General features: G+C 42.3%; 1 protein-coding gene across 32 annotated transcripts in view; it reads right to left on the bottom strand.

Moving 5' to 3' along the window:
• The window catches only part of CADPS (calcium dependent secretion activator), a 437,791-nt gene that overhangs the window by 157,899 nt on the left and 256,773 nt on the right, over positions 1–23,119 (bottom strand). For all 32 annotated transcript variants that reach the window (XM_070576926.1, XM_070576929.1, XM_070576936.1 and 29 more), the window contains exons 8-9: positions 18,393–18,532; positions 7,082–7,148 (exon numbers count right to left, since the gene is read on the bottom strand). In XM_070576926.1, coding sequence (XP_070433027.1) covers positions 7,082–7,148; positions 18,393–18,532 — 207 coding nt within the window. The remainder of the gene's footprint in view (positions 1–7,081; positions 7,149–18,392; positions 18,533–23,119) is intronic.

Here is a 23,119-nt window from a genome sequence, read left to right as displayed (position 1 = left end):
TGGTGCCGCCCTGAATACCAGTACGCACATCCATGCCAGAGCCAGGTGCGTGCTCCGCAGCTGCAGGCCGGCCTGCAGGACCCTGTCGTCATGGTGCATCTAGACGCAGCATCGATACTTAGCATTTCTACATCTGGCTTGTCTGCAAGGAGCCCAGGGAAGAGCAAGCATCCTTCAGGCTTTGGGCTAAAAGCTCATGGGCATATTTACCATCCACGGATGTCAAATGTCTTGGCGAAGGAGTGCCACATCCCTCATCTCTTAGTTCCCTTTATTACAAATGACATTTTCTAAGTGAACTTTGATCCTTGCTAGGGACATTTTTAGTTTCCTTCTCCATGGTGAAATTTGTCTTTTTTTTTTTTTTTTTTTATGGCCATAAGAAATTGGCACTCTCAAGTCCTGCATGTATTTCCTGTGCTATCAGTGGCCTGAACATCCCAGCGGCGAGATAAAGGGAGTTCAGGGGAGAATGTTTTACTGGTTGGTTTATCTATTGCTGCCCTCTGTTGGTTCCTGATGAAAACTTTCTGCCTGACTTGGGTTTCTTTATAATGCACATGCTTTGTAGAACCTGCTCCTTAAATTACAAGACCTTGATGGGCGTCAACGGAAACATAAGGTCAGATCACTGAGTACTTTCATAAGTGGACACGTATTATTCTTTGCAATAAGTACAACAACCAATGACATACTCTTTTCCTAAAAAGGAAGGTTAACAGTGAGTGCAAGCTTGGAAGTCACATAGGCCTGGGGCCCCATCTCAGCTCTGATAAGCTGTCACCTATCTGAGTCTCAGAGTCCTCAACTGTAGTTTACCTGTATTTTATTGTTGCTGGGGGATTAACTGAGCAGTGGAGGGCTGCGCACAGCCTGCATGACACTCACCTCGCAAATAATATATGCAGTTATTTAAGCAGTTTCCTCGCATGTGGCACTACTATTGTAATATAGAGTAGCTGAGTAGGTGTGTTTGCCTACTAGATTATAAATCCTTTGAAGGCAGACCTAGGGAGTCATACATCTTGGTTATACGCCCCTCTCCATAAGCAAAATCTACCTTATAATGGGATTTCACTAATTGAGTCCAATTGGTTCTACAAAGTTGAGTATGTAGAACCCAATAAAAAGAGGTTTTCTCCCAAATTTACATGTTACTCCAAGCACAGCACCAGGCCTTTCCACCCTGTCACTGGTCCCATGGAGAAGTGATCCCCCAGGCCCCCGCATGATAGTGATCACAGATGCCACTGGAAGGGTTTTGTGGTGATTTTTAACTGTCTCTGGCAACCCAAGAGATGACATAGTTGGTTAATGTGATGATTAGCTAAACAGATAAGAGAGTGGCAGACAGTCACTTGAAATCAGAAAAATATCGCAACAGAATGGTGTTTTTCAAGATTCATGCATTTACTATCACTACATGCTTGGGGCTTTTGTATTTCTCCTTTTCTGTTTCAGGTGCTACTTTTTAGAGCGCTGTATGCTGCTGCCCTCTTCTGGGAATAATGCTGAAGTTGTTCCTGACTAACTTTGGGCTAAAATAAACTTGGTTTGGTTTATTAGGACCATTTTAATTTGGGATTTGGCAACTTACTTTAGGAAATAAAGGAGAGGAGAAGAAATGATTTCTGTTTGAATAATTCTAATTATGGCAAGTTTTTGGGGAAACTCAGTTTTTCTAGGGTGCTTGAAGGGTGGGGGAATAGCAAAGGTTTGGAGCTTCATGGTTTTCTTTTAAGCTTCTGCAAGACATCACTAAGTGAAAGCTATTTCCAATGAAATGCATGTTTCTTTGTCACAGCAGAATTCTATTTAAACTGTATTTTGAGGAAAAGTTGAGATAGTGAGTGCTGTTGTAAGAACGGCATAGAAGAGCCTAGAATACATGTTAGAAGTCAGAGAGTTGGCTACCTGTGCCAGAGAGGCTGGACTAGAACAACAGAAAACAGAGAGATTTGATGATCTTGAGTGACCAGCAGACATCTGTGATGAACTTTGGAGAGACGGGCTTAACCGACTCCAGTTTTTACTCTTCGGGATTTTCAGCTGGTATGTAGCTTCTCATGGAATCAGGGGACGGGCTGTTGGGACTCCTGAGGGTCTCGTCTTCGAGGTTTTGTTTGAATGGTGGCTGGACCTCTGATATACAAGCAACCCCCCAGCTTATTTCCAAAGACTATTTAAACTAGAAAAAGGTTTGAAATAATGTTTCTTAAAGAGCGGACTGAGGCCACTTTCATTAGAGTGTGTGTATGTTGGCGGGGGGGAGGTTATAAATATGCAGATTCAGACCAATTGAATCAGAATCTCCGGTCAGGGAGGGCCTCAGGAATCTATATTTTTCATCATTGCCACAGATACCTCTTAAGGAGCATTAAAGTTTGACAGCTACTGTTTTAACATCGACGAACTGTCTAGAAACTTTAAGGCTGCCTGGAGTTTCAATTATATTTAGGAAACGAGAGTCCAGTTATGAGATAAGAAGGTCAGTCCTTTCCTGTCCCTGACTCTACTCTCTTCGTCCACCTACCACCCGTGGAAGACCAAAGTACCTGGACACGTGACTAGCGATAGAACACATTTTGTCTAAATCCCCTTTCCTTATCTTTCTTTAAGAATGACTTAGCTATTATTTTTACCGAGCCCTAGTCACTAATCTTGTCCAAAGTTAGTGGCATATGTTTTAGAAAAGTTACATACATTTTAGAAAAGAGTTCGTTATTTATGACAGATTCATTCATTCATTCATTTAACAAAAACTTAGGTAATGTGTTTGGTGTTAGGAATATAAAGATGTGCAAAACCAGATATGATTCCTGCCCTCATGTCTTGTGAAAAGTTGGACCTTAATCACATTATCTCAGGAATGTGTAACTTTAATGGTGATAAGTATAAAAAAGAAAGATATATGGTAAGGTAAGAACTTGAGATTTGGTCTAGCTGGGTGGTTGGGGAAGGCTTCCGTGAGGCAGCACTGACTGATGAAGCCAAGATCTGAGGATGGAGAAAATTTTTATGATGTGAAGCACATAATTCCTGGAACCAAGGGTCATTTTCAATGTGATATGGTTGTGAATGCAAGATCACAGAGTCTAAATCTCAGACTCCTGATTGACATTGACATCAAGGCCACTTGGTGGAGCAGAGGAAGAACAGGTTTGGAGCTATGCAGACTTGATTTGATTCTCAGATCCGTTATGTTCTAACTGAACCCCAGGCAGTTCGGTTAACTTTGCTGGGACTCAGTTTCATCACCCTTAAGTGGAGATCATGATAACAACTGTGGGACATTTCTTATGTTTGCATGCAGAACATTCATTTCGCTCTGGTAACTGAATCCTGATTTTCCTTGGGGAATCACCCTCCTCTCCACTTTCAGCCCATTTAGTTTGTGGAGGGCTAACTGTGCCTCTAGCTGGAGGTAGGGTGGGTGGGATATGTAACCCTGGCCTGGCCAATTGGCCTCACATCTCCTTGGCTACAGTGATTGGTAGAGGGATGGGCACATGACCACATTGGGCCAATGAAAGCTGAATCAGGGCCTCTGCTAGAACTATTGGGAATGAAAAGCTGCCTTTCCTCTGGGGCTGCTAAACTGACCAGCCAGAGCCCACTGCTTGGAGAGACCTTGCTAGAGGGTGAAGCTAGCTCAGAGGACAGCTCAGGCAAGGGATGGTATAGATAGAGAGAGTGAGTCTTGATAACTTTGTTTAAGCCCTGGACCTACCATGCCAGAAACTCTTTAGTTAATTACTAATTTAATTACCTAACCAATACAAGTCTTCCCCTTTTAAAATTTAAGCTAGTTTGGGTTGATTGCTGTCATTTGCAAACAGAATATAAACATAGGCAGTTGCCTTAAGGGCAATTGTGAAGTTGAATGGGAAAAACGGACATTTGTTCAGAGTTACAAATCACTCAAATACTTACGACTTACAATTGACTTTCATGGTTAACTTATTTTAATACTGTTTCCTGGGTGACAACTGTTCTAGTACAAGGCATTTTACATTATCTGACAATATTTTATCTTGTTCAGATTTAGTGATTTTTCTGAAAGCTGGAATAGTCAGAGTTTTCAGTCATTATATTATCTGTAGGGAATCAGAAATAGGATACGGATTTAGGGGCCACATTAGTTCTATCTGATGCAAGGTAAGTGAGTTCTAGAACATTGTACATACATAATCTCTTTGAGCACCAGTCCCACCTAAGTGTTTGGAATCATGGAAGGCATTCGGAATCAGAAGACCTGTGTTAGCTTTCACCTTGGCTGCCTATGAGCCATTGACCTTGGGCAAGTCATTTAACCCCTCTCAGCCTCAGTTTCCTCCAATGTGAAATGGGGATAAGACGTGTCCTCACTGTAGAACAGAAAGGTTGTAAATACCAGCTTGATGACTACTTAGTAAACTCTGAGAGACCATATAAGTACAAGCAATTATTGGCATTATTAGAGGAACCATAGACTATTATGATTCATATGGTACTAAAAGGGTAAAAGTATCTCAGAAATACTTTGGCTGAAGACCAATAAAAAATTGATTCTAACTAGAAATCTTTTAGCGTAGAAGAAAAATATTTTAAAATAAAAAGCTGGTAGAGATGAGATTTTCTAGCCTGTTACAGATGATGAGTTGGCTGTTTCCACTCCTCCCCTTATACACCCAAGGGAGGGGCTCAGGGGGAGCAATATGGAACTGGCACCTTCTTCATTAGCATTGGTTTGGTCACAGTTCCTGACAATGGTGATCAATGTGTTTGGTCCCTACTATGGCCCCTGGGGTTTAGAATGAGTTTACCCAGAGATTTCTTGACTTCGGGTGCTAAGGACCCATTGCCCTTTAATCCTCGGGTCAGAGTCTGAAGGCACGTTCTTAGGGCATATACTGGAATTTCAAGGAACACGATGAGGAGGCTTTGTCATATCATTTGCATACAATCACCTGTTTAGCTACTCTGATGCTCAGCCCCATGGAGAACATAGACTCTGAGAGGCTGTGGTCCTAAGGAAATGGGAGTCTTCACTTTAAAAGGGACAATGACCACTGAGGCAATGTTTCTCCAAAGGTGGTCTCTGGACAACCTACATGGGTATCTCCTGGTGTGCTTGCAAAATATACAGATTCTTGGGCCTCATCTCAGACTGCCTGCATCAGGGTCTTCTAGACGGCACCCTGGGATCTGTGTTTTAAACAACACCCAGTGCAGGGGGTCCAGGCCCCCACTTGGAGATTACCATCTCATGGTGTAGGACACTTAAGTCTCTGGCCCAGAAATCCCCTGCAACTGCTGCATTCCTTTCACAGTCAGTGGGGCGGACTCCAGCTACAGCCATAATAATTTAAGCCCTGATCCTTAAAAACGGAATTGCCGCTTTGGTTTAGCACCCCTCTGAGACTGTGCTTTGTCCCTGGCTTGTAGGAAGTCCATTTAAAATCTATCTTTTGGTAGTAGCACTAAAAGGAAATCTCAGGGAGAATTTGAACAGTTCTGCATTACAGACAAAAATGTAGACTGTGTGTGTGTGTTTGTGAGAGAGAGACAGAGACAGAGACAGAGAGACAGGGGTGGGAGGGGAGAGATTTTGAGCAGGCTGGTGATGGATGTGTTCTCCTCCTTTTAGGACTTTCAAACAATTTCAAGCATTCATGAAAGCAAAGATTACCTCTTGCTTATAGCCAGAGAGATACATTTTGCCTTAGTGGCACAGCAGAGACTTGAGTGTATCTGTAGAAAGTCTAGTCTTAGGAGCTCAGGGTGGGTGGAACTTGCAAGACCATTTAGACGAAAGAGGTACTTGCTTTATAGTGAGCGTTCAGAACCGATAGCGCTCTAAATACTAGTCAGTGCTTATAGCCAACACGCAACCCAAGAAATACCTTTAGTCACTAAATTACACGTTGACTCACTTTGTGATGTCTTTCAGAAAACGGCATAAATTAAATTTTTGAAAATTGTATTATAGTTTACATGCTCTGGTGGAGCCTGCAAATTAAAAAGAGGCAATGGCAAATTCCTTTGTAAACTGAAAAATCCTGATGCAAAAAGCAAACAACCTCTCCAAAAAGTGATGAGGGGAGATTTTCAAGGACAGCTACTACTGTTTCTGGAAATTTTTTCTTAAAGAAACACTCAAGAGAGCAAAGATACTATTTATATATTTCTAATGTATTACTAATATCAATATCTGCATCTACATCTACTTCCGTGTATACATAGGTATTCCATGCTGCTTGGTTAATAATAGTCCCAATTGGGGAAGTCTAGAGGCCCACAAAAAGGAAAATTCTAGTTGTTAAGCAGTTCAATCATAAAAGTTCTCATCACAAGGAAAAAAAGAGGAAAATTCTACGGGTATTAGAGCCAGAGCTCTATGTGCAAACATAGAAAAATGTCTACAATGAGCCATTTCTTAAAAAAACCTGGTTGCAGAACAACACGAGAGTTTGGTTATCTTTGGCTAAAAAAAAAAGAGTCTATCTTGAAAGATTCCAGACATTAAACATAGTTATAGGAGGTCAGTTAAGACTTTTGAAAGCCCCAGGCATCAAGAAGAGTGGAATGCTCTTTCACAGGTAGTTAAAAATCAAGCATACTAAATGACAAAATAGATGTAAAAAGTCCAACTAAATTGACTTTTCTCATATTAACTATCTTAGTGCCTTTTAGAAACAGCAAGTTCTTCTACAACAATGTTAATGTCCCTATTGCCCTAATCAGGCACAGGCTTGCTCCCTCCCCGTGGTCCTCCATCACTGGCAGGGGTGGGGGTTTATTTCTCCTACCTATCTCATATAATTCTGTATTCTTAGAATTAAAAAATAATGAGCATGCACTAATTTTTAAAGGGATATAAAAATAGGAAGGGGAGCACAAGGGAGCTCTCTGGGTGCTAGAAATATTCTATATTCCTCTGAATGGTGGTTCCATGGATATATAACCTAAAAATTCATCGAGCTGAATGCTTGAGCTTTGCGCACTTAAGTAAGTTATACCTCAATTAAAAAACATTAACCAAACCTATCAAATCTTTAAAATTTATGGCTCTTAAGATTGGCACTAGAGTTGAAGTTACCTGCACCAACACAAAAAATCTTTTCTTCCATCTCTTCCAGACATTCTTACCGATGGCCCATAAATACCTAAGGAAAAGGAAAAAGACCAGAGTCCCATTAATGCTTGAGCGAGCATGTAGTTTAATACACTTTACCATGAAGCTTGGTACTCCAAAACAAGGAAATGCACAAGGCTCAGAAGCTGAAAGCAGATCCTGAAGCTGTGGGGTTGGGAATAAGAAATAGCGGGCAAGGTTCATTTCCACTTACAGAAGGAACTGTGGCCCATTATCAGACTTGACTTAGATTCCTTGACTGACTCCAGAAAGTGCCTTGGAAAATGTTACACTGTGACTTAATTTGGATATGTGCTAAAAGTCTTTCAGGGAGGGAAACTCCTGAAAGGTGTTGCACAAGAGAGAAAAAAGAGTGCTAGATCTCGCAACTGCAGCTCTTTCACCTCTTGTCAAGTCTCATTCAGTAAAACATTCCCTCACTTCCTTTTGTTGTAATTCTGGCAAATGCAGGTGTGTTACAGGGAGGAAGTTTCAAGTTGACATAGACGGTCCTCCCCACACCCCTCCCCACAAATGCTCTTCTGTTGAGGGGAGTTAACCTTTGTACAGAAAAATGAAGTAAAAAGCAGGGTTAAGAACTACAGAGGCACAGCTCGAAGCTTTCTGGGGATTTTATGATCAGCGTTACTAATTCATTCATGAATTACCCCTTGGCTTTGTGGATGGCTACATGTTGAAATGGCCTTGATCAGAAAAGTGAGGCTGGTGGTTTTTACTCTGTTGGACCAAGTGAGGAGAGATGTGGTCATCCTCAAACGCACTCAAATACTCAAGTTCCCAAACTGGCTTTCCCTGCCATCAAAACCACCTGGACAACTTCCGAATCCTCACTTCACCTACAATCAGACAGAATTTCCTCTTTGGGACATAATGAAGAGTGCGTCTAATTAAAATTTATCCTGTTTGATAAATTGCAGGGCTCTTAGGAGTGGCTGGTGATCACAATCTTTCAGACCTTTGAGCCAGAAGCCCAGGAGTCATCCTGGGTCCTTCTGCGCATGCTTCTTCCTCAATCGCCAAGTGCAGTTGATTTTTACCTCCTGGAAAGTTCTTCACTCTGCTCAGTCTGTGCACTTCACACCTCCACTATTTCAGTCTCAGCCCACACATCTGCTTCCACGGATAACTGCAGATGACCCTCTTAATGGGTTTCAGGGATATCAGGGTGATTTTCCTCCTCCTCCTGGTCATGAGATGGACCGTACCATCTGCAAGTCCTATCATCCTTTCCCTGCTGAAGTTTTCAGTGGGTCTTCCTTGTTCACATGAAGGGAGCCCCAAACTTTGGCCACTCACATTCCACTTTCATGACTTGTTCCATATCTGTCCACCTATTCTATGATTTACTTGACATTTTTCTTCAAATTGACTTATTTAACATGAGCCAATTTATTTTGAAAGGAAACTTTATATTATAGCTGGGTATACTAAATACACATTATGTAACACATTAAAATACACTCATAACTATTTAACTAATACATGCTTGTCTGTATATCACTAAAATGATCTTGTGTACCATCAGCGCACTCGGGGAAATCTTGGCCTATAGAGAGAAAACCAGCATCTTGACCTGGCCTAAAAACCTCTTCATCTTCTGGCCCAGCTTAACCACACCGTAACGTTTTACATCTCTATAACATTGCATGTGTTATGCTGCCTGGAATGCCTTCTCTTGGCTGCTGAGGTTTGAATTTGTATTCTTCCTAAGTTTAAATCCTTACCTTGACGTCACCACCTCCTGGGCTCTGCAGATAATTCTGCTGTTGCAATGATCACACTGCTATAATTTATTTGTTTTCATATTTATTGTACCTATTGGACTGTGAGCTCCTTGAAGGAAGGAACATTGTTCCTTCTTTCTGAATCCCTGGCATAGGACCTTGTTCTTCTTTTATATTCCTAGCACAGTTCCTTATATATGGTAAGTGGTCAATAAATATTTGCTTATTGCTATATTTCAATTGCTTTTTTTTTTTTTTGAGGAAGATTAGCCCTGAGCTAACTACTGCCAATCCTCCTCTTTTTGCTGAGGAAGACTGGCCCTGAGCTAACATCTGTGCCAATCTTCTGCTATTTTGTATGTGGGTCACTGCCACAGCATGGCTTGATAAGCGGTGTATAGGTTAGTGCCCAGGATGCAAAACCGCGAACCCCGAGCCACTGAAGCAGAGCATGTGAACTTAACCACTATGCCACTGGGCTGGCCCCTCAATTGGTTTTGAATGCCACGCTCTTGGGAAACCAGAGCATCTTTATAAAGATTTCTGATGAAATTTTAAAACATTGCCTAAAGACATGCAATCCATCACCAAATTCTTTGAGTTTTCTTTCCAAAATATATCCCGGCCATCTCTAGCTGTGCTGCTACTCCTCAGGTAAACCACCGTCATCTCCACCTGGGCTATGGCAATAGGCTCCTAATTGGCCTCCCTGCTTTCACTCTTCCCCCTACACTCCATTCATTACACAGCAGACAGGGTGATCTTTTAAATGGGTGAATCAGATCATTAACACACTCATTCTAAATAAAGATGGAAAACTATGGAAGGGTTTTAAGCAGGAGATTAACATGATTGTATTTCTATTTAAGATCATCCTAGTGGCTGCTGGGTGGGGAATGTGCTATAGATGGAAGGGGCAAAAGAGAAGTCAGGGAGACCAGTGAGGAGATGGGTACAGTGGTACAGACAAGAGAGAGAGGATGGTGGCTGGACCGAGGCTGAGGCCATGGAAATGTTTGGATGGCTGGTAAGTTCATCAGCCCTGAGGTCAACATGGTCAGCTCTGTTGTTACGTGGAACATCCAGCTGTCTTGGACAACACTCCAAAACTTCTTGAAATGATATATTAATGTATTCATGGCAGAAATGCACACAAAAGGGAGGCTTAGCCAGGACTAAGGAGAGAGAGGGTTATTGGCTTGTACTGGTTGAGAGTACTGTTTTCCAATTCTAGTTCTGCTGAGATGTTAGGTAAGATGCTTAACCTCTCGGTGCTCTGGAAAAAGGGGCCAGGAATGGTTCCTCCCTTGCAGGGTTGTTGTGGGGATTAAATGAGATGATGCTTGTGAAGTATAAGTAGGAGGCATGGCAGGAAGTAGATGCACAATAAATGTCAGGCTTATTATAAAATATCTCTGTGTAGAGAGGAAAACGTATCATTATAATAGTGAACAATGGCTAAATATGTGAAAAGAAATCTCCTTGGACATAGGTACATAGGGAAATAGATGGAACAAAAGATCAGATAAAGAAAGTGGGGGGCTGGCCCCGTGGCCCAGTGGTTAAGTTCACGCGCTCCACTGCAGGCGGCCCAGTGTTTCGTTGGTTCAAATCCTGGGCACGGACATGGCACTGCTCGTCAAACCAAGCTGAGGCGGCGTCCCACATGCCACAACTAGAAGGACCCACAACGAAGAATATACAACTATGTACTGGGGGGCTTTGGGGAGAAAAAGGAAAAAAATAAAATCTTTAAAAAAAAAAGAAAAATTTTTTAAAAATTTAAAAAAAAAAAACAAAAAATTTTGTTTTTTTAGTAATGACTGGCAAGGTTCTCACAGTCTTACACTTTCCTGGAATCATATCTGGCACTACTACCCATTTTCTCTTTCCTCTTAACTTGAATCCACAGAAAGACATTCGAAACAATGAACACAACTACTACACCTAAAGTGTTTATAGTTTTAATTGACGAGAATGGAAGTAGGAAAAAAAGAATTCCCTAGAACTCATAGGATGTAATTCATATTGAATCATTCATTTCCTTTCACAATAAAAATACTAATTACTACACAGTGAGGTTTTACCAGGCTTCTGCACTGTGCCAGACACTTTACATGAATTTATTATACCCACCTGGAGGGGTTAAGAGCTTGAATCTGGAGCCAGGCTACCAAGGGTGCTGTGTAACTTGGGCAAGTTTCTAGATTTATCTCGACCTCAGTTTTCTCATCTGTACAATGGGGATAATAATCATGGTATCTACTTCAAGGGTTCTTGTGAGGATTAAAGAAGTTAAGGAAATATGAAGTGCTTAGAACAATACCTGGCACAAAGTAAACATTTATTATTAGGTATGTCACTATGCTATTATTCCTACTTTATAGTTGAGGAAACCAAAGTCCAGAAAGTTCGAGTAACTGCTGCAGGGCTCCTCAGGTGGTGAACGACATGGCCAGAATTTAAACTCAGAACAGTCTGGTTCTAGAGCCCTCTCCTCACTGTGCTATTCTTCCTCCATTCTAGGTGACAAAATGTGTTTTCTTTATTGAAATAAGAACATGAATTGCTACTCCAACTGATCAGAGAAGATTTCTGGTTAAAGGCTTCTGAATAGGAAAGCCCAGTGGAATCAGAGAAAAATTAACAATCATCTTTTGGAAAGTATCACTTGGTTTGTGTGAAGGAGGGGCTTTCCCGCTGAGGTTTTCCTCAGAATTTATTACTAATTTGGCACATACCAGAAGGTGTTAAAACCGAGAAAAACTGAGGGCAGCCATGTACGGTTTCTGTCTAGTCAGCTCTGGCTCTGTATTTTCTGAGGTTGAAACATGCTCATTAAACAGAATGCAAAGTACCTGGAGCAGATGGAAGTTCTGTCATTGCAGACATACAGGTGGCTTTCCCTCCCTCTAGCTCCTCACACTACAGACAGATCTATGTGTGTGGGCATTAGTGGCCCTCAACTCTCTCTTCAGGCCATCCAGAGATGCAGCCATCTGGATTTACGAATAGATAAATCAGCTTCTAGTGTAGGGAGCAGAAGTTTAGCCAAGTGGTTATATCTCAGACTCAGAGTAGAAACATCTAGGTGGAAATTCTGGCTCTGTCATTAATTGCCCTTTGGCTTAGCTGCCCTGTACCTCAGTTTCTTCAGCTGTAAAATGGGGAAAACATAGGATCTACTTCATAGAGTTGTTGCGAGGACTGATGGAGATGATGCATGTGAAGTGTTTAGCCCAGGACCTGGCACATAGTAAATGCCAGATAACGTTAGGCATTATTGTTGTTTGTTGTTACTCTTAGTAGTCATAGGAGTAGAAGCCATAGGTCCAGGATAAAGACTATTAACTACTAACTTTGCAAAGGATTCATCTCTGATTCTTTATTTGAATTTGCATTCAGCTTTGGTCACACAGCTTTATATCTGCTGGGATATAAAGGGAGGTACGCACGTCTGGGTTTGGGGCTCCAGGTCATATTTTGCATCATGATTCTATGTATCCTTGTTTGTAGTGTTGTTGCAAAACCCATGCCAGTGGGTCACTGACATCCCTGTCATTTGCTGGGGATGTTTTTGTTATATGAGAGGCCAGAGTGAACTACAAAGGACTAAAAAGATGAGGAAGATGCACTTGGGTTGAACTTAAGTACCAGGGATCTCAAACAAATGCTGAGCCATGGAAGACCCCCTGGCTTCAGTGTCCCTCTGCCCTGAGTCTACTTGGCAGGGCAGCACCCATAGCGATGCGTGTAACTTGTCATTTGATTAAAAAAGGACCGTCTTCCTTCATGCGGTATTTGTGAATGTAAATGAATTAGTAACTGAGCTCTGTTTATGAAGTATCTTCTGTGCTTAGCACTAGGGGTGCATATGGTGGGTGCTCAATAGCTAGTCATGGGGAAATTTTTTATTGTGTATCTTCTCCCAGGATGCTTGGGGATGAGCATCCAGTGCAGGGAGAAGAGTCCATGCTCCCTCAGGATATAGGCCAGAATCACTTGCCGCTGGACACCTTACAAAGGGGTAAGGATGGCTGAGAGGGACATGGAAACCAGGGACAGGCCAAGGTTTCATCTTGGAGGGCTGTGGAGCCAGAAGTCACTGAAGAACCTAGAAAATGAGGAGTTGGTGCTGCTTGGGTCCAAGTGGAGAGTGAGGCTCAGCCCTAAGGGAGGAGGTGCCGCACTTGTTCTCCTCTGTGTCTTATGCTAGCAGGGTGGTGCCTATCCACATGCAATAATGAAGCTGAAGTGGTTTTTTGGCCATAAATTATTCATGAGAATTTCTTCAAAGAAGAGCAGTCACAGTGAGACAAGAACCATGATTCCCACTGCGATGTTTTCCTCCACTCCTTGGAAGTGAAAGAGAACAAGGAGGGTGCTAAGATTCCAGATACCTTGGTCTTCTTGCAGCAGCCCAGCAGGAAGAAGCATGGGCTGGGAAAAGTGCAAAGAATGGATGAAAGCCAAGAACATCGATGATGATAACCACAATCACCACCAATGCTTCTGTAGCTGTAGCCCTTACCACGTACCTGTTCTAAATGCTGTACATTTAATCCTTATAACAACTCTATGAGGCAAACACCATCATTACCTCCATTTTATGCTGAGCAAAATGAGGCCCAGAGAGGTTAAGCAACTTGGCTATACCTAGTAAGTGGTAGTGCCAAGGATTCCATTCTAGGCAATTGACCTAATTGGCATTTGTATATAATAACAAAATTAAGAAGATAAAACAGAATCATAAAAATATTCAATTAACGCAAAAGAAGGAAGAAAAAAAGGGAAAAGGGAGCAAAGATTAGATGGGACAAACAGGAAACAAACAGCAAGATGGCAAATAGCAATTTAATTTAAATGTAACCATATCAATATTTACATTAAATATATATAGGCTAAATATCCAGAATTTTTAGATTGGATTTAAAAAGCTAGACCCAATTCTATGCTGCCTACAAGAAATGAACTTTAAAGACATAAACAGGTAAAAAGTAAAAGGATGGAAAAGGATTTATGATGCTAACACTAGTTTTAAAAAAATCTGGATTGGCTATATTTATTACTGTCATGCAAAGTAAATTTCAGGGCCAAGAATATGACCAGAGGATAAAGAAGATCATTTCATAAGATCATTTTATAAGGTCAATTCATCAAGAAGACATAATAATCTTAGATGCTTATGCAACTAACAGCAGAGCTCCAAAATACATGATGTAAAAATAGACAGAACTGTAAGGGCAAACAACAAATCCATAATTATACTCAGAAATGTCAATACCTCTTTCTCAATAATTTATAGAAAATCAGTAAGGATTTAGAAGATTTGAACACTATCAACCCACTTGATCTAATTGATATTTACAGAAAAAATATGTCAACAAGGGAGATAAAATGGAATCCTAAAAGTATTCAATTAGGTCAGTCTAGGTAGCCTTGTTGGAAAGTCCATGCCAGTGTGAATGGTGTCTCGGACACTTAGGAGGAGAGAGGAGTGTGATGGTTTTGAAGAATGAGAAGTCTCCAGCAGCAGAACAGCTAAGAAAATGGAAGAGGAAACAGGATTTTAAGAAGCCTGGCTAAGACTTACAAACTGTATACCCTTTACGGTTTGTTAAAACATAAAAGGAAAATCAGAATTGCTGTCAGTTACTCCTGGTTAGTGGATTGTGGTTCACTGAATGAATCCAGAGTGGAACCATGGGGCACTCTGTATTTTATTCAAGTTTCAGGTCCTCAGCTAAAGTTAAACTGAAAGGGATAACACAATTCTAGACTTGGCTCTGATGCTTTCTCTGACTTGGGCAAGTCTGTTCACCACTCTAAGCCTCAGTTTCCCTCTTTGTAAAGTGGGGATTCATTCACTCGCTTATTCATTTAGGCAACAAACAATTTATTGGACTTTGACTACACTCAGGCCTGATACGGGCTACTTTGAACAAAGGAGACAAACGTCCCTGCTGAGAAGAAACTTACAGTCTAATGGGGAAGACAGAAAACAAACTAATAAAACAAGAAATATGTGATATGTGAGATGGCGATAAGTACTCTGATGAAAATAAAGCAGAGTAAGGGGTTGGGGGGACAGAGGTGGGCCAAGAAAGGCAGGGACATGCAGAAGGCAAGGTGAACCATGTGGACATCTGGGTGGCGGACAGCGAGTGGTCATCCAAGGCAGAGGAAATGGTGGGGACAAGAGCCCTGAGGAGGGGGTGCACTTGGAATCCTTGAGGAAGAGCAAGGAGGCCAATGCATCTGGAGCAATGATCAAGCTCAGATAGGTAGTGGAATCCTTGTCAGGTAGGGCCTTGTAACCACGGTAACGACACTGGCTTTTACTCTGAATGAGATAGGGAATCACTGGAGGTTTTCCAGCATTCAAGTGGCAGGATCTGACTTGTGTTTTTAAAAGAACTATTCTGGCTTCAGGGTGGGAAAAAAGACTAGAGGGAGGCAAGGACAGCAGTGGCGGACTGCTTATGAGGCAAGTGCAACAGGTGAAGGGGAGAAGTGATGGTGGCGTGGGTTTGAATGGTGATGGGAAGGTGGTGAGGAGAGGTGGAACTCTAGATTTATCTTGAAGGTGGAGTCTAGAGTTGAAGGTGGAGTCAAGAGAATTTGATGATGGATGAGATGAGGGGTGAGAGAGAAAGAGAAACGTGAAAGACGACTCGAAGGATCTTGGTCTGAACAACTGAGTGAAGGGAGAAGCCATTTATTAAGATGGGAGCATAATAATACCTAATCCTTGTGAGGCTGTTTCAGGGAGGAAATGAGATAATGCATGGGAATGCACTTCCTGAACTTGAAAACACCATATGGATGTAAAAGACGAACAATTAGAAAGCCACCAAGGAAGTATTCCCAGATACTAATCTCTTAAGGCCAAAAAGCAGTGTTGATTTTTTCACTGACATTTTTCTATTCAATAAAGAAAGTGATTTTGAATGGCCCAGTAGCTCATTCAAGGAACCACATCCACCAACAGGGAGTAATTCACAGTAATTCTGCTTTTCCTTTTATGTTTTAATAAACATTGCAGTGGATACAATTTGTAACTTCAGTCAGGCTTCTTAAAAATTCCTTTTTCTCTCTCATTCTCTAATTTATGACCTTGTTCTGATATTTCTATCCCCCTTCCCCACATGATGGAGCTTCAAAAAGCTATTTAAAGTTTAAGTTAAAAAAAAAGTAGCCCAAACATTTTCGTTTTCCCTGAATCATCCCTCATGCAGCTAAGGTTGCTCGCCCCTGATTTAGGCCACGGGGTCTGAGAGAGTTATTACGGCATCCATTGTCCACTTTTCAGAGCCACTTTAGGCCCTCCTGGTATATTTCCTGGCAGGGGTAATTTTTAAATGGCAGCCTAGTGATATGAAACGACTGTAAAACCTGTCAGAAGTGAGCTACATATTTCTTCTGTCATCCGTAGGGTCAAGAGAGCCTGAAATATGGTACTAACTTTACAAATGAATCAACAGAAACAGTACTGAACCAGACCAGTTAGTTCAGTTTCCAGCAGAGTAAATGAAGAGAATGTGGGAAATGGGAATTTGTCCAATGGGGAAAATAATATGTCAAGTGTTTGGCATAGTGATTAAATAAGAGAGTATTTGTAAAACTAGTATAGTGCTTCAAAGGGGCCTAGAACGTGGGCTGAGCTACTGATCCTTTTAAGGAAAATGTTTTTAAAAAAGCAGTTTTGAAGATAGATACTTTCACATTTTTGTTCTCTCTCTCTCTCTTTGGTCTGCTCGACCCTCCTTATTTCTCTCTCTCTACCTCTGTCCTGCTCACTCAGGCTCTGGTTCCCTTAGCAAATATTTACTGAGTATTTATGAGCCAGTATTTTGCTAAAATGCAGAATCTTTTCCTGGGTGCTATAGGAACCTCACAGAATTTGCAAACCCTTTGTCTTGAAACAAGGATGTTTACATTGAAGGGGAAGAGATAATGGGAGAAATTCCATTTAACATTTTGGAATAAATGCCAGGAGTAGGATAAGAAGGAGGAAAAGCCGACCTCAGAAACATTTCATGAGACATCTTCTTGAGTCGCTAATTTAATTGAGGAGAAGCTGGCAGCCTTCACCATGGATGGTTGAAAAAGGACTGAGTGTGTAGCAAGGGCCTGGTTCATTCTCCCCTGGCCTTCTCCTGGCCGCAGGCAGAAGAGCTTTGCCATAATTCCATCTCAGGTTCTGGGAATAGGTTGGCCTCAAGATAATGCCATGTAAATTTCCCAAATCCAAGCTGGAATTCAGATTCAGTAATGGGTCTCCGGCTCGTGGGCGACCTTTGCTTCCTCTGGAGTTCCCCATGCCTGACCCCCTCCAGTGCCCTGACTGGTAGGTATCTATCGTTCTCTGGAACCTTGAGCTTTTTTTGCCCCCCAGAACTCTGTGGCACCAAGACTAGGGTGCTCTTCCTTACTGTCTAACAGCATGCTGCTGTGGTCTGCTCATCTACTGAGATGTGTACTTCCTGTCCTCGTCACTCCCCCTGGGACCTCTCATGGGCTTCTGTCTAAATCGGTCTCAATCAGCAACTACTCACTGGTGCTGGGTTTCTGAATTCCCCAAACCTCTAGCACATAACCAATCCTCAGTTTTCCCACTTTAAGCCCTCTCATAAACACATACAAAGAGAAACAAACACAAACAAAGAGAATTACCGAGACGTTTCTACTGACGAGGGGCTAAGAAGAATGATGGCTGGTTGGCAAACGGTACCTGCAGAATCCTTGAAAAACAATCCATTCCCTACCGTTGGCTAAACACTCTCCTATTCAGAGTTATATGGCCCAAATTATTTCTAAGTGATCACATTTTCTGAGATACCGGTGTCCAAGCAATTTAGTTTAATAAGCCATGGCTCAGCATACACCCAGTTGTCAACAAACATTTCCTGTACAAATCATTGGTTTGATCTGTAAAATAAAACTATACTTTACCTAATCTTTTTATCGTACTTGAAATTACTTAATTGGTCATTCTTCTCAAACCTTAAGAAACTGAAAATCATCATAAATTTTCTATTTCTTGGTCATTTATTTAAATGTTACACCGAACACTAAAACTGATTTAATGTGAATTGATTGTTTGAAGGTTGCCTACAGCAACTGCTCACACCTCCTGGATGTGGCTGTTAATGAAGGTGCAAGTGAGTGATCCTCAGAGTCTGAAAGATCTAGACGCCTTTGAGAAGGTATTAGAAGCCAATAAAACCCCCTAAACCAGAATCACCCAGGCTGCTTCTAGGAAGGGTTTGAATTACACTAGAAATCCAATTAGAAAAGGAGAAGGAACTTATTCTATTTTGACAGCACAAAAGTAAATACAGTAATCATAAGAACTGAGGGAGCTTATAGTAAATATCAAAGTCAAGTATTTTAATAATCTCTCATGAATCCTTTGTATTTCCTTCCATGTAGTTCTCTGAAGATCAGTTTTTCTTTTTCTTAAAAAATATTTTAAGAAATGAAATGGAGGTGTGTCCAAAACTGTCACTCAAAGAAGAAACACTTACCCAGAATGCTTCATGTTTTGAGGCTTATCCATTCGGACAGCAAGTTTGATTTTGAGGTCTTGATCGGGGCAGTTTTTGGAGACTGTCATTTTGTGCCATTCTGACTGTTTGGGGCTGTTTGGAGTGGGATGGAGAATAACCTGTTGGGGAAAGGCACAACCATTTTAGCCAGAAAATAGAAACGCTGTTATGGGCATGTTTCTATAGATGAGAAACTTTGCTGCTGAGAAGTTGTCTTGTCCAATTCCCTTAGCCAGCAGGTGGGCAGTTAAATGAAGTGGAGGCCTGGCCAATGGACTCAAGTCCCGGGCTCCCTCTACCAGCCATGGCTGGCTCACACCAAGCTGCCAGGCCTGAGGACAGAAATGGCATTCTCTTGCTCTCCTCTCCCTCCCTGGCTAATTCTGTAAAAGTAAAGATCACAATTTCTGTGATCCAGCTTTTGTACTTTCTTAATGCTCAGAAGGACTAAAGCAACCCAGAACAGAGCATGTTTTCCATGCATTATTCTCTTCATATAAGATGGATGTATGAAAGGAAGAACTATCCTTCTGTATTAGAGAGCACTTCTAATTCACTCTTGTTTCCGTTCTTCGGGATTTCTTCTACTATTTCAAGAGGAGAAATCCCTCAAAGGTTGCAGGGGAAACGGAAGGGGCCTTATTCCATGGATGAGACATGTGACATTTAGAGAAGGAAAGGCACTTGCTTATAGTCACACATTTTAACCCGATTTTACCTGATCTTGAAATCTTATCACACAACACCAGACTTTGACCTGGTTTGGAAGGAAGCACACACAGCTTGAAGAAAGACCAGCTCTAGAAAATGCCTTTCAACCGTGTGTTTCAGAGAGGGTGCTCTGATTTGGGTCTTCTGCCTCAGTTCTCATCATCTCAGATGCTGTAAGTGAAGCCAGAAGTGGATCCACTTTTTTGTTTCATGATGAAAGAGTTCTCAGGAGCCACATGGGATCTGGGGAACGTGCACTTGGGGAGGAGTGAAATATTTTGAAAATCCCCTAAACTAAAGGAACATGAACTAAATATAAGCACAACAAAAAAAGCTGGGCTTGCTAAGATCTGCTTCTGTGGTGGCAGCGTGCCCTGGTTTGTTGCATGTTGTTTGGGCTCTGTTTTCAAAGCTTCTATTTCCTCCAGGTGCAGGGAAGTCAGGCTCCTTTCCTGGGCTTCTTTAACCTCTGGAAGGGACAGGAGGGGCTCAGAGTCTCAGGGGTGGACACACTGGCTTTCCAGATGCTGCATCAGCCTCACTGCCATCAAGCCAACTTGGCCCGTGCTTGGAGGGTAGAAACATATGGCTTCCCGTGTGATTGTGGAACAAGAGCTCTGAGAAGAGTAGGAACCATGACAGAAAAGCAGAACTGGCCCACTGTGACACGCCTGGCTTGTGCTGATTTTTCCACCCCTTCCGATTCCCGGTCTGACCCTCATTTTTCCAGTAAATTTCCTCTCTTCAATGAACGAAAATTTATGTATTCTCTCTAAACACAAAATTTGTCTTCTTAAGGTCTAAGAACATGATTAAAATGATTAAAAGAAGCCCTGATTTTTCAGACCAGAGGCTGTCCAAATTTTTTTGATTATTCCCTTCAGTAAAATATTTTTGAGCAATTAGCCAAATATCTGTAAATATATCACTATCAATATAAATACATAAATATTTATATAAGTATATTAATATATACCCATATTTTACGTTATGTATTTTTACTTTGCGTTAATATATTACATTATTACATATGTCATAAAACATACACAAATATATAAGTTTTAAAAAGATGGGCTAAAGATAAAAAATGGTATTTTTAAATATCTTCCTAATTGTGGCTTTGTACTACTATTAGCTATATTTCAAGGTACCATCTATATTTAGGGCAAGGCTCATTGTTCATGATACTGGATGTAAACCCATAATTCAATAGTCTTGTAAATAATTTCATAATGTCTTGACTCACATGCCATCCTATCCAATTACATGGGTATGGTTTTTATCTCATGATGAGGATGACAGAACAGCTAGTAGGACCTGTGTCAGCTCCCCCATTTTCATGCTGTTTGCCAGGCTTGCAATTCCAGTATTATCTTCAAATCATAGCTCTTCTGTTATAATTTTTTTTAGGCCATTTGCTCATTTTGTGAGGGTTAATTTAGTGAAAATTCTATCATAAAATGTGTAAATTCCCTTAACAGGCACTAGTGAACTGTGATATGCTATAGGACGCTGGAAGTAAACAAGTAACTCAGGGTGTCATCGGGTTGTGGAGACTTCTCCCTTCCTCAAGATAACACCTGTCCCTTCATATCACCCATTTCCCGGAGACCCCAGCCTTTGGGAGACGGAGAGGAGGAGCCTGCTGATCCAGGGACGCTGACCCTCTCTCCCGGGCGAGTGTGGCCTGAGAGGTGAAAGGCGGGTGATGGGCTGGGACGCAGGGAAGGGGAGCGGCTGGGAGGAGAAAGCCCAGCCCGGACCAGAACAGCAGCAGGAAGGCCCTGAGCCCCCTTCTGGTCCCGCCTGTTTGGGGAAATCAAAGTAGGAGCAGTGGTCTGGGCACCCGGAGCTCGTTAACTGGCCTTCCGCCGTATGGATGCCGGGCGTCTTTCCCACTGGCAATATGGTGTCCATTTGTTGACGTAAATGGCCGCAGTTCATTACTGGCCGCCTCACAAAGACTTCTCCCCACGTGGGCACTCCCTGGGGGAGACTCTCCAGAATGGATGGAGAGATGAGGTGACCGCAGTTCTCTTTCGTCTTCATCCCCACCCTGCCGTGCACCCGACCAGCCGACCAGTCCTTTGTATGTGTCAGCCCAGCTGAATTATTAGCGTCCTTCTGGGTGCGCATGAGGCCTGAGCAGTCCAGACACCTCATCTGGACATTCCAGACTGCTAATGGAGCATTCTGTCATCTCAGCCCTGGCCCATGTGTGCTGCGCTTTGATGTGGTGATGCTGATGTGGGAACAACCCACCCCATGCCGGAAGCGCCCCGCCGGCCACCCCGCCCCCCCCCTCCCCGTTTCTCGTAGTTACCAGCCCATGTGGGCAGGTCCTTCTGGGGCACTGCTTTCCCTTGAACCTTTACCAGGCTGATCCCTTCTGAGACTCGGGCTGTATATCTCTCCCTACCTCTGTAGTCCCCCAGGAAGACATCCCTGCCCCTCAGACTGTGTCATGTCCCCTTGCTATGTGCTTCCCAGCAGTCCTTTCTCTAACAGAGCACTTGCCACACTGCACTATAATTTCTGGTTTTATGTCTGTATCCCTTAAATTTTGAGGGGGTAAGGATTTTTGCCAGTCATTATTCCCGTTTGCTCTGGCCTCCGACGCATGACCAGATACAGTGGGCCCACAATCATCTTTGATAAATAAGTTTGATAACATTGCAGTGTTGGCAATGGTGTGGGGAAACAGCCACTTTCTTCTGCCTTTTGTGGAAGTATAAATTGGTGTATACTCTTTAGGAGACAATTTGGTGTCTGTCAATATTGAAATTTCATTCAGCAAAATATTTCTTTGATATTCATCCTATACATATACACACATATGTGCAAAGAAATAAACTTAAAGTTAGTTGTTGAAGCGTTGTTTACACAGCCAAAGGCTGGAAACAAGTTAAATAAGTTATGATACAGTTACCGAATGGAATACTATGCAGCTATGAAAACAGGGAGGAAGTCAGAATGGGCTGATATGAACCAACTTCCAAATATACTGATGTTTCAAGCAAAATGTAAAGCGGTATGCATACAGTAACTTCCAGTTGTGCTTGCTTGCTTTCTTTTTTTTTTTTAAAGAGGGATATATACGTGTATGCCTACATATGCTATGCTTGTACATGTAGAGAGTATTTTGGGAAGAAAGCACAATAAACTGAAAACAAGGTTTTTCTCTGGGAAAGGATACTAGGGTGAGGTGGGAGGGATAAGCAGTTTTCACTGTATATCTATTTTAATTTTTTTTTACAATATGCATGAATTATTCTTTCAGTTCAAAGGGTTAATAAAAAGGAAGCATACTGAAAGTGGAACAAAGTAAGTATTGTTCAATGAATGAACATAGCACCGGGATTTGAATGTGGCTGTGTCCTGCTAAGCTGGGGAAAAATTAGCACGTAGAAACGCTCTGGTGAAGAGTCCAAGGAATCGCTTTGCTTTAAACAAGGAGCACCTTTGCCCCCAGCTGCGGCCTGTGGAGGAGCTGCCAGCAGAAGGCGCTCCAGCTGGCACGAGGGCGCGGCAGGCCAGCCCCACCGCAACTGGTGGCAAGTTTCTTTGGCAGGAAGGACGAAGACCGTAGTATCTGAGGATGTATAGAACGGGGCTGGAGGAGAGAGTGATTTATTGTGAGAAATGAATGACTGCGTGGGACTGTGGCAAGCTCATGGCCTCCACCGCCACAGCAGAGCTGAGGGTTTTATTTCTGCCTAGAGACAACGTGGTGTAGTGAAAAGAGCCCTGGGACTGAGGCCACATCACTCCTGGCAAGTTCCTTTGCTGCTCTGGGCCCCAGTGTGCCTGTCTGTACAGGAAGAGTCATAACTGTACCGGCCTCATGAGGGTTCTGGTGCAGAATCAGTGAGGGGCTTAGGACAGTGGCCTGGCCCATGGGAGATGGACACAATGCATGGGCCCCACCTCACTGGGCGGCTCCGGGAAGTGGCCTCCCTTCCACAGAAATCAGTTTCCTTGTCTACAAAAGGAAA

Source organism: Equus przewalskii, chromosome 15 (assembly GCF_037783145.1).
Source record: "Equus przewalskii isolate Varuska chromosome 15, EquPr2, whole genome shotgun sequence".
NCBI lineage: Eukaryota > Metazoa > Chordata > Mammalia > Perissodactyla > Equidae > Equus > Equus przewalskii.
The sequence above is the reverse complement of the archived record's forward strand: the minus strand, read 5'-3'. Positions and strand labels throughout refer to the sequence as shown.